A 12957-nucleotide genomic window follows, 5' to 3' on the forward strand; every position below is an offset into this window, starting at 1 on the left:
GGACATTGACCCCATTTTAAAAGGTCTTTACAGCCAATGGAATTTCAGCTGAGAGTGTGTGTGTGTGTGTGTGTGTGTGTGTGTGTGTGTGTGTGTGTGTGTGTGTGTGTGTGTGTGTGTGTGTGTGTGTGTGTGTGTGTGTGTGTGTGTGTGTTCACAGGCTACTGAAAACACTTGTCCTTCTGAACTCGCTCTGTCCCCCTTAAAGCCTTGTGATAACTAAGGGTAATACGGCAAATAGATAACGGATGACGATGACATTCAATGCATCAATATCACTTTTCTTCTGCTGACATTAGGTCACACAGTCCTCCGTACCTATCCAGTCAGTGTTAGACACATCAATTCTAACCATGAAAATGAAACCAAGTTCTATGATGAAGAGCTAAGAGAAAGGGGTGCCTGGGGTTGAAATGGGTTTCACTTTCATGACCTCATAATACGCCTCATCAGAAGGACTAGAAGTTATGAGCATTAAAAGCATGAAGCAAGAAATGGTAACATTGTCTCCATCCAGTTTTTCCTCGCCAGTGCGAATGGTTGCACTGTCGCACCATGCTTGCTCTTGGGGGAATTGCTAGAATTGTTGGGACTTTATAAATTATAGAATGTGATCTAGATCTACTCTGATCTGTAAAGAGTCTCGAGATAGCTGTTGTTATGATTTGATACTATAAATAAAATTGAATTGAATATCACCACCTTTGCCTTTTGACATGGTAGGACGACAAATCATACAACCTAGTTAGTTTCAAGCATACCGAATCCTTGAGTGTAATCCAGCGGGGCTGTCAGGTTATGGACATGAAGGTAGTTTGATTTAATAGAACAAGGATAAAGGCAGGATTGCCAGAAACTTGTTAATTATTAAGTGTTAAGTTGCACTGTTTTCAGGAGCAGGTTCAAGTGCTTATTTCATGTAACTTTAACAGGCATACACCAATCTGAATAAATAACTGGTCAATATGTAAACAATGACTTAGGATCTAATACAGTCCATTTGCAAATCCAGCTAACTAACCCTTGAACACACCACACCACTAAAGAGAAGCATCTGGCAGAATCTGGCAGATTCCAGCTCACACAAGGTGTTTCACGCTGTATTTTAATGGTCAAATGTAGGCCAACTGTTGTATAGGTACAAACAAGGCATTACATAATCAAATTAAATGGATATAGAAGCATATACGAGTCTGGTATAATTACTAAACGACAAATTAATAAATTCTACAGATTTTTTTATATACATGTATTGTATATTAAAGTCTAGTTGATCTAGTTGAGTTGTATGTTCAAGTCTTGTTACATCAGCCAAGCCATACCATGGCATACAACTGAAACAGCAAGGCCCATGCTCTGATTTAAAGATCAACAGCCCTGCCATCAGTAAATCTGCTGTGTAATCCCCTCCTCCTGGTGCTATAGATCACAACACATCCACACGATAGACTATCGTAGGCTGCCGCTGCTCAAGGTGCATTTCTGCAGCCAGATATCTTGCCTAGGTTCCACTTCTTCTAAAAAGAATCCCTAAAATCGTAATTAGCTAAAGGAGGCTGCGAAGGGGCCTCGGCTACAGAAAACAGGAATACTTTAGAAAATTGTTCTATTGCATTTACCTGACAGACATGTTACCGGTTACGTCGCAGATTCCGATTTTTCTCGCAAAATATAAGAATTTAAATTAATAGGTTTACTATTATTGAGTGTTTCATAAGGGCAATAATCTCGCATAAACAGACCTTCCTCCACAGCACAGAAATCCACCGGAGTTTAAAATTACGGCACAAAGAAAGCGGAAGGTTACGGACACCAATGGTAGTTTTTAAAAAAACAGATGACCAGTAACCAATAAACATGCATGCCCTTACCGAGTTCATTGAGGCTCTGTGCAGCCTTGGTGATCTCCCTGCTGCCCCCCTGGAGCTGACCCTGGAGCCTCTTGCTCAGGTACAAGATACGAATAATCCTCCGCAGCAGGTCACAGGCCACCTGCAGTAGGAAGAGCGGGGGAATGGTGAGCTACTTGAATGAAACTTACACACACACACACACAGAATACAACCTTTTAAAGACACACATTTTCTTTGTGAATGAATAATGTATTGTAAATAAATACACAACCCTATGTTAAATCCCCATAGAGGCAGGCAGATCTTTATTATCAAAGGCCAGTTATTTCATGGATCAGGATACTATGCATCCTGATAAAGTTCCCTTGGCCTTTGGAATTAAAATAGCCCCCCCCCCCCCATTATCACATACCCTTCACCATACATAGAGATAGGCATGGGGAAATTTCCATAAGATCATCTCTCAATGCAAATCAAACCACTAACTGAAATAACACCATGCGCTTCGATCGTTAAAAATAGGGCTCATTGTGTTGTTTGACGAGGAGAAAAACAGAGTGACTGATCACCTGACACACACACACACACACACACACACACACACACACACACACACACACACACACACACCCACACACACACACACACACACACACACACACACACACACACACACAACACACACACACACACACACACACACACACACACACACACACACACACACACACAACACACACACACACACACACACACACACACACCTTTTTACATCCGCAGTTTCATCAATATTTAATCATGATTCCTGCACAAAGAGGAGAACTGCAGTCCAGTGCTCTTACTGAGCTGCATGCAGCAGCAGAGCTCTGCACACAACAAATCTCTTGCCTACGTACATGTAGGCAAATGCTGAACCTCTCTCCTACAGAGGGTCGATTTCTCTCTGGGTTTTGTAAAACTTAAAGCAAATAATGTTCTTTGGCAGTTTTTTTTCCTGCCATCTCAAAAGAGAAACTGACTGATTCACACAGCCACAGAAAAGTAAATACTATCACTATGAAGTGTGTAGTGGAGAGTTACCTGCAGCCTGGCAAGCTGGGTGATCCGGGCCACAATCTTGTTGTACGGGTCTACAATCTTCGTCCTGATCCTGAAGAAATGCACAAAGAGTTTATTATTTGGTCGCCTGTCAATAGTGATTCATTCATTAGATGACACTTTGGAACAATGTCAAACAGAAGAGACCTACTTTATTGATATATTTCAATATTGATCCAGCTTACTACAATGGGCTTCACTGACGAGTGCTAATGCAGGGGTTTTCCGACAACTAAGAGGTTTTTAGCCAGCGCCAAAGGAAACTCACAAGCGCATGTCAAAATAGAAAACATTACACTCCATTACATTAAGCATTCATAACACAAATGTATTATTGTACAAATTAGCCCCACCAGTGATTGCAGTTACCTAATAATCAGTCACTCCTAAATTCTAAACATAGGCGCAAAACATGCTCATTGGAATAAGAAGAAAAGTTGCCAAGCCCTGTTAATATTAATTCAACAAACTGGACTTTGGGACTCCGTCTCTGGGTCGAGCCCAGAACGAGGAACATTAAATGTCCAAAATCAGGGTGTAAAGTTTGGCAGGTAGGGAAAGTTAGAAAATATTAAATCTTACTGTCCACCATGACAAGTTGTCTGTTTAACTCAGACAGTGAGCTGGATTACAGTAACTCTTTTTTAGGTAAAGTATATTTGTAATTTAAAAAGGTATCATCCAGTAGAAACTATTTTATTCAATGGCTGTTCATTTATTGGATTTGCTGAGATAAAAAAAATGATGTCTAATGGGTGTTTGTTACTACATATTGTACGTTTACATTTTGATAGAATGCTTTTTTTTAAATTAAAATTAGACAATTTTACTTAAAAAAAGGGTTTGTTGACGTTTTGTTTGTGTTTTTCTGAAATATGGCTGATGTATTAACCTGTTTTTCTTTCTTTCTGTATTTACTTTTCTATGTATTTAAATTGATGTGCTAATCGTTATATGTTTCTGGATGGTTTATCAACCTTTTTGGACGAACCACACCAGTCATCATAGAGCTTGTCTTGTCTTGACTATGAAGGTCAATGTAGAATTGAAAGTTGTCATTATTAAACTCTTGTGGAGTAAGTGTGCAGGCGTTACATTTTTGAAGAGGTGGAGCTGGTATTGTTATTGACTTTCTTTCACATTTACACCAATAAAACTGTAACTGTCCCCAACATATTGAACTAATTTGTAGCATTTTTTTTTTCCTCCACTGGTGCATCCCAATCCTTATTGTTCTATAATATTGTTTCTATTCTGAGTGAGGGGGCTGCCCATGGAAAGGCACCCCGAGCGGTTGGGGGTTCAGTGCCTTGCTCAAGAGCACCTTGGTAGTGCCCAGGAGGTGAACTGGCACCTCTCCAGCTACCAGTCCACCACCATACTTTGGTCCGTACAGGGACTTGAACCAGCAACCCTCCGGTTCCCAACCCAACTCCCTATGGACTGAGCTACTACCACCCCCTATGTGTTAATTTCAACCAAAACTAGAGTTGTGATGCTTGGAAAAAGTGAAAAGATGACCCAAAAACGGCTTTTCATAGTTTTATTTAGTTTGTGTCGACTTTGAATGATGTGTGTTTAACGATGCTAAAATTACAGTTTAATAACATGGAGTCTGGTGGGTTTACTCTTTAACTCTTTTGCCTCTCAGTGGCAAAACAAGCATTTTTGTGAAGGTAATACAAGCTTCATAGTTGTCCTATTAACTTCCATTGTAGCTTGTTTCTCTGCTGCTGACTGCAGTGATCTTGCTTAATACTAGACCAATGTCAAAGATTGTTGTTCCATCAGTCACTTAGACACAAAAACATAGGGAAATAGGGTTGAAAAAAACAATAAGCCAAATTTTCAACCAATAAGGTTGGCGAAAACGGTAGTTACCCTTTAAGCTCCTACTTACGATTTAGTCAATTTATGAAATCCTAATAAAATATTTGGTTTAATATTGCTGATAAAGCAACACAAATCTTCATCAAAGGGTTTACCTCAAGATGTGATGATGGTCCTACAAGAAAAGGTGAGGCATCTTTGGGAGCTACATTCTATTTCTACCATTCAAGTAGACAGCAATAAGGGTTATTTCATGCTCCTTGAGCTAAATTTGAATCAAAATGTGATGATAGTTATGAGGCCTTTTGCTTGTGTTGCCATGCCAGTGTCAAACACACACTTCTGATGCAGATTAGCGAGTATCTGAGTGTTAGAAGATAAAGTAAGGACGTTTGCTTATGTAGTCATACATATTGGACTGAAAATGTTATTATGAAACCACGTTTTCAGGGGATTTATGGACTAAAAGGCCCAGCTAAGAAAAGAGAAGAATAGAGACAGTGGTTGTAAGCAAGTGTGTAAATGTCAAGCAGCAGTTGCTGAAGCCAAGCGTCTTTGGGTAAATGTTGACAACAAATGCAACTAATCTGACTAAAGCCACAGGGAAACCGGTTTACCTGTCAACAGCTGCCTGCAGAGCACTGATTCTTGTCTGCATCATCTGAAGAACCCCTGAAAACAACAAAAGCAAAATAGAGATTTCCGTCAGTACAATCTGACATTGATTTTAAGAGCTACTTTCTTAGCAGACTTCATTTGAAAAACGCAGGCCCTCTCTTGTGGTGAAACCCGAGAACTGCAATAATTAAAAATGAGATCTTTTAAAACTGCTATAGCAGGTAATTATTTAAGCATCCAACGGATATATCCAATTATCATTCCTTAGCAATACTGTTGAAAGATCTGGGTGGTTTCAAAAGTCTTGCCATGTGCACTGATAGGCTGTTAGGCATTCTGACAGTTGGTTTCTGGACATTATCATAATGACGATGAGAACGTTGTCATAACATCAAACCTCTAGGACAAACAATTAGAAAACATGGATGTTGGCAAAAAGATAAGGTCAGTGACAATATGATAACCACTCCTATTAAACAGCCTCCTTTCTCTTATACTAAACTGCTATTTTGTAAATATCCGTTTCTGTATTTATTGTTTATTTCTTATTAATGTTCAATATTTGTTTGTGTATGTATGCACCTATCACCAAGGCAAAACTCCTCTCTGATTCTGAAACAGGCTACAGAACACAGTATTATAATGTAAGATTGTGACAATCTGTGTTTTTAGTACCATTACCACACACTTGTTAAAAGATCTTTGGCAATTTCTGGGACCTTCTATGCTGAATATTGACAACTTGTGTCTTGCAGCAGGCAATGTGCCCATGCTTTATGGCTGCTGTTTTTCAACAACTTTCATGCCATATATTCAATATAAATCTGTTTTTAACCTATTCAATAAGCGGCACCAATTCTCTTCATAGTCAGATTCATCTACCAACCCTTTGTAGGCTGTCTCAGGTTTGTATGCACCAGCTCCTAGTTATGCTGTTATAGTTTTAGACTGCCGGAGGACTTCCTTTGACACACTGGACTCCTCTCTCCTCTCTTTCCATCTGTGAGCATCCATGTTCCAGAAATGCTTGTTACTAACCTAGTTCTGGGGAGCTTTTCCCCCAGAGTCCTTATGTTTTCTGTTGCCTCGCTGTTTTCCTTGGATTAGGGTGGCACCTAAATGATTGTTGCAGCTGCCTGCTTTGTCCTGCTCTGCACCCTGCTATGCCCTGCTACGTCCTGCTACGTCCTGCAACACCCTGCTGTGCCCTGCTACACCATAAACTACTACAAATACTATTTCTAGTCATAGTTCCAGTATCTTTATTGTGACTATTATCATCACACCCCCAACCGGCCCCGTCAGACACCGCTGACAGACCCTAAAAGGGAGTTTCTACTCGAGACTGAATACTTGCTCTTAGGGGAATTACTGGACTTGTTGGGGCATTGTAAATTATAGAGTGTGGTCTGGACCTACTCTATCTGTAAAGTGTCTTGAGATAACTCTTGTTATGATTTGATACTATAAAATAAATTGATTTGCTTTCGGGACCTGCTACTCCACCAAAACTGTGCTTACTGAAGTTGTACATGGTCTTCTCATTATTAAGGATTCATCTTGATGCTTCTACTACTGGATCTCAGCGCAGCCGTTGACAATATTGATCACTGTATACTCCATAAATGACTGGAAGAAGAAAAATGCTGTCTTTGGCCTGGCTCTCACATTTTCACATGCAAAACATGGAGTACCTCAGAGCCATGTTCTGAGCCCTTTGCTTTTCTCTCTTTATAGTTCACCTCTTGGCCAAATTATACAGCCATGGAACTAATTTCTCCTGCTATGCTAAATATTTGAAGATATAACCATTATACCACTTTAGCTTCCCTTCATTGGCTTCTGGTCCATGTCAGATCAGACGCAATGATGATTCTGATTTTCTACAATTTGTAAACTGCCACGCCCCTTCATACCTGTCTGAAGCCCTTAACGTCAACACTCCAACCAGGACTCTGTGCTCTCAGAACACAGGTCTCCTTTCTGTCCCAAGTCAAGTCAAGTCAATGTATTTATAGAGCACACTTAAAACCAACCTAGTTAGCCAGTGCTGCACAAAGTTATATTATGTCATAAAACCAAAGGAAGACAATAAAAATATAGACACAATGATCATCATACAAACAACACACTTCTATGCAAACGTCCCTAAGCTAAATCCTACGCCAAAGAATAAAAATGTGTTTTAAGACGAGACTTAAAGATCTCGGCAGTAGAGGAGACCCTAATATGAATGGGAAGTTTGTTCCAGAGTCTCGGGGCCCAAGTTAAAAAGAAGTTAGACAACATCCCTCTTTTTCATAAATGTTCACATTCTTTGTAACATTTTACTGATCCAAATACATGAAATGAAGTTTTTGATGCTCAAAACTTCCCTGGGGGAGGATACCAAGACAAGGATATCGTAATATAAGTGGTGTCTTTTCCTGGTTTTAAAGGCTGCATTACAGTAAAGTGATGTCATTTTCTGATCTTACCAGACTGGTGTAACTGTTGTGCATATACTGTCATTGTATCATGTTGCTCTATTCTGGGTGTCATATGCTATATAGATTGTAAAGTCCCCTGGGGAAAATTTGTGATTTCTGATATTGGGCTACAAAAATAATGATAAACTTGATGGACAACTAAAGCATAATTTTGACCAAAATAAAAAATAAAAAAACACCAATGTTGTAGAGTGTAATTTTCTGAGCCACTGGCTGCTAAGTAAGTAGTAAAACAGCCTAATGCAACAGGAGGTAGAGCAGTCGTCTACCAATCGGAAGGTCGTGGTTTTGATGCCTGATCCCCGATCCCAGTCTACATGTTAAAGTGGACTTGGGATACTGAACCCCAAATTGAAACAGCTGTTGTTACTGTTGCTTAAAGTAGGCTCATAAATCTCTACGCCACCGGTGCCTAAACAACCAGTATCTACCAAACGGAATAATAACATGGAGTTCGGTGCCACTACACCTGCTCTGCTCCCTAATGCTCTGAAACAGATGGGTTTTTTTGCGCTGATCCGAAAGTCAATCCAATCCGTGACTCAAATCTGTGATCCGATCTGTTGCACGCCTAGCCACCGGTGTATGAATGGTGCCTACAGTGCAGAGCTCTATGAGTGCTGCTAAGAACAGATAAGCATAGATAGCCTTAAATAAATATAAACCACTTACTGATTTTAAACATCCAAATCTTAAATGAATACACCAACAGATAGAGAGAGAGTTATCAAAAAAAGTGGCTTAAGGTTGAATCATAATGCTTTAAAAAAATAAATTTTGGACTATGATAAACCCCATATCTGTAAACACGCTGTGTCAGAAATTGATTTGCGTAGTGTACTTAAATGAACTAAAACCAATGGCAGCCAGGAAGGGAAAAAAATAACAAAACATTTTTAAGCCCATGTTGCACGTTAATGAAGCTGTTCCTGCCAATTTCTGATCTTGAAATTATAATGGTGGCATATGTGGCTCTTTACCTTCAAGGGACTCTATCCCAGTCGCCTGAGACAGTAAGTCTTCATGTCTGGCCACAACCTGGAAGGAGTATTAACAAATATGGATTGGGGTTAATATTATGGTTACATATTAGTGGGTCAGTGACAGTGTGATAACAACTCCTATTAAACAGCCTCCTTTCTCTTATACTAAACAGCTATTTGACATGCCCAATGACACGTAACAACATACTTTCCATTATAGTTTTGACATTTGGACTGCAGTGTTGGTGGCAATAAAGAGAGTGGTCATTAGCAATTTCACAGATATTGTTTACTGTTAAAAAAATGAAGTTAACACAGCACACACTATATTATTGATTATCTTTCTTTCTATCTATCTTTTGGCGAGTCAAAGATTTAATTTAGCTGTTCCCACTAGGGTTAACATTCATTATTGATGAAGCCATCAATTATTTTCTCAAAGAATTGGTCTATAAAGTGTCAGAAAATACGAAATACAAAATAAAATGACAATCAAGGTTTCCCAAAGCAACAACTTAAAAACGGTAAGGACATCTGGTCGAAAGAAGCACAGTCGGCGGGATTTTTAGAGGCAACGGAGCAAGCCTGGTAGAGAAACTTTGTGGATGTAGACGACCTAATACCTTGCTTTTCTTAAGCACGTGGACGGTGTTTGTGTATTTACTCTCACGGCCAGATGGGGGAGAAAAAAGTTCCACTTTAGCTTTAAAGTAGAATTGTGATTTGAATTTGACTGTGCACTATTTCATGTAAAACTCTGAGTAATGAACCTTCATTTCACCATCTCTACTATAAGTTGACCCTGACTCCGATTCTCCACTGGGCTGCGCCGCTGTTTTGTTCCGTCCTCAGCCACGCACTATACCACACTGGGAGCGTCTCAGAAGCGGAGCGTCTTGCTGCCCGATTCGCAGATTATATTGTCTCCACAAGTACTTTACAGAACACTTACATGTTAATTAAGTTAGTTACTAGTTTTTAAGTTAGTTACTGCCTTCAACTCCAAGCACTCCTGCAATTAAACTCTATGCCTTTTATTTTTCTGGTGTTGTCCTTACAATAAAATAATCTGTGATGTATGTTTTTCCACCTCCAAGATGAATCTCTCGTGGTGTTGTAGAGGAGACATAAACAGTTAGGGGGGCGGTGTCTTTTGGTAACTTGACTAGATAGTCTCGGTGTTTCCCTTCCTGGCCAATGTGAAAATAGACCGGACACATATCTTTAGCCGAGCTGAGAGTCGCTTCACACACACTTCTGGGACACGCCATGGCACAGCTGGTGGAATATAAAACATTGACTTAAATGGCCATGATTGCTCGCGGTGATTGCACCGCACCCAAACACAACGCAGACTTGCCCGGTGGAAATTAGGGGTTAGACTCCCAGTGCGTTGGTGTGACTGTATTGTGGTGTGTCGGGTTTGTACCTGGCTGTGCAGCTCCTTGTCCAGCTGACTGATGCCCTGTGCCAGCTTGGCCAGCTGCTCAGCAATGACAGCATGGTGAATAGCCTGAGCTGTGTACGTCTTCACATCAAAGTCCTGTGCCAGGAAATCAGCGTAACACCCTGTAAAAAAACAGCAGCACGTCCTCAAGCCATTCAATATACTCAATACAGTTCATACTGTTCATACATGTCATTTTAGTGGTGTACTGTTACGGAAACAAGAACCAAAAAAAATCTTCAATAAAACATTCAGTCTGTTGTTTTCTGTTTAATTTAGAATAAAACATCATATTTTATAAACAAAATGTCTTTTTTGTGCAAGAATCTCAATGTGTAAACTAACCAGTAACTAAAGCTGTCAGATGAATGTAGTAGAGTAAAAAGTACAATATTTCTCTCTGAAATGTAGCAGAGTAGAAGTAGAATGTGGCATAAAGAGCAAAGACTCAAGTAAAATACCTCTAATTTGTAAGTACGTTTACGCAAACGTACTTAGTTACTTTCCACCACAACCTGCCGTTTCTCTCTGACATGTTCTTTGTGAGCTGACATCAGAAAGCCATCCAGCAAAATGTTTATATTAGCACTGGAAAACCTTTAGAAAAAAATCTGTTTAATTGGGTTAGGAAACACATGGTTAAAGCCAAGTGTAAATGGGGGGGCCCTATTTACACCTGGCATTGAAATGCGTCTCATATCCAGATTGGCACACATATAACAATGGACATTACAAGCTTTTTTAGCTTTGTCTGCATGGAGTTTGGAAAGAATATTGACAGTAGTGTATACATCACTGGGCTGTCATATCAGAGGCATGTACACCAGCACAAAGATGAGCAGGAAAATAGCATTGCACACCAATACTGTGCCAAATCTTACCTTAAATTACATAGAACCAGTGGTGTGGTCTACGTTCATACGCCGTATACCCACTTAGAAAGCTTCAGGGTTTTCATATAGCCACTTAAAAATGCCCAATGACACGGAACAACATACTTTTCGTTATAGTTTTGACTTAATTTGAATTGTCATCTGTGTTTTACTTTCTCCACATAAGCAAAATAAAGGTATTTCCACTGTAAATTGGTGCACAAAAGTGTGTCCAAATACATGAAATAAAGTTTTTGATGCTCAAAACTTCCCTGGGGGAGGATACCAAGACAAGGATATCGTAATATAAGTGGTGTCTTTTCCTGGTTTTAAAGGCTGCATTACAGTAAAGTGATGTCATTTTCTGATCTTACCAGACTGGTGTAACTGTTCTATTATTTGCATTTACCCACTTAGTCATTACATCCACATTCCTGATGATTGTTTATCTTAAATCTCATTGCGTGAATATTTTGTGAAATCATCAATAGTCAACACTATTGTTGCGGTATTGATATCGTGTTATTTGATTTTCTTCATATCGCCCAGCCCTACTCACTACAATACATTAAACTACACCACTGCATGGAACTGAAGGAAAAAACAAGCACAATCTGTTAAAAAGGTATTAAAATAATAAATAGGCCCTAATGTTACCTCACTGCACCAGTGATAATGCAATGCTGCATAGCAACCTTGTGTTTTTTTGTTTTTTTTATATGACTTAAGATCAAAAATAAAATAAATAAAATCAATGGTTCATGTAGTTGACTGACTGACTGAATAAATGCTTTATTTCGAACATGTAATAATAATAAAAACTAAAAGAACAAATAATCTAAATAATCCAGTAGATCAATTTAGAACTAATGCTTATTCATCCAACCCTTTTGGAATTATCACTTAGTAGCAGTAGCTCAGTCCATAGGGAGTTGGGTTGGGAACCGGAGTGTTGCTGGTTCAAGTCCACATACAGACCAAAGTATGGGGAGATGCTCTGGAGCAAGGCACCAAACCGGGGTGCCTTTACATGGGCAACCCCCCTCCCCACTCTGACATCTCTCCATTAGTGCATGTGTGTGTAATTCAGGCCCTGTGTGTAATAACTACAGAGTGCAAACACGCCGTATAAAATATGTTATTTATGTCTTTCAGCTGTAGCTAGTCTCTTTAAGTTTCTGGCACCACTAGTGTAATTCACAAATTATAGAAAATATATCAAAGCAGTGCAAATGAGCCGCCCAACTTGTATGCCCAGTGCCTAAACCCATGGGTATATTAGCCTAAAACTCTTTGGATAACCACGTCACAATTACAAATCCAGATATGTAATATGAGCTTAGCTCGGGAGTGCTTTTGCACTAACGTTAGCTAACTGAACGACGAAATTGGGCCAAGCTTTAAAATATATGTTGTACAACTATCAACAAACATTTTTAATAGGACAAATATCCCCGCTGCCACCCATAATTCTTTTTTTTTACCATCTTTCAGAAGTGAATTCGTGGTAGACTCTCTCCCGTTCTCCATGTTGATACTTCCGCATGTGACGTTACAACTGAATGACGAGATGCACTGGACGTTGCACGAGCCTTAAAGGGCTACACACGTCAAATTTTGGACTGCTCTTTTTCATGTAGTCCATTACTACTCGCCATGGCAAGCCATTTTAACATTTAATAGCTAGATTGGATATGTACTGCAGATATATGTCATTCAACTCTTTCACAAGAATTCAGATATCCTCAATGCCATTCTTCCTATCTA

General features: G+C 39.5%; 1 protein-coding gene across 1 annotated transcript in view; it reads right to left on the reverse strand.

Annotated features, from left to right (window-relative positions):
• Positions 1 to 12789, reverse strand: part of cog5 (component of oligomeric golgi complex 5) — an 82469-nt gene extending 69680 nt beyond the window's left edge. The window contains exons 1-6 of the mRNA XM_032505432.1: positions 12675 to 12789; positions 10301 to 10440; positions 8869 to 8926; positions 5399 to 5453; positions 2934 to 3003; positions 1874 to 1992 (exon numbers count right to left, since the gene is read on the reverse strand). Of these exons, the coding sequence (XP_032361323.1) occupies positions 1874 to 1992; positions 2934 to 3003; positions 5399 to 5453; positions 8869 to 8926; positions 10301 to 10440; positions 12675 to 12720 (488 nt within the window). The 5' untranslated portion in view covers positions 12721 to 12789. The remainder of the gene's footprint in view (positions 1 to 1873; positions 1993 to 2933; positions 3004 to 5398; positions 5454 to 8868; positions 8927 to 10300; positions 10441 to 12674) is intronic.
• Between the last annotated feature and the right edge of the window lie 168 nt (positions 12790 to 12957).

This window comes from Etheostoma spectabile, chromosome 23 (genome assembly GCF_008692095.1).
Source record: "Etheostoma spectabile isolate EspeVRDwgs_2016 chromosome 23, UIUC_Espe_1.0, whole genome shotgun sequence".
NCBI lineage: Eukaryota > Metazoa > Chordata > Actinopteri > Perciformes > Percidae > Etheostoma > Etheostoma spectabile.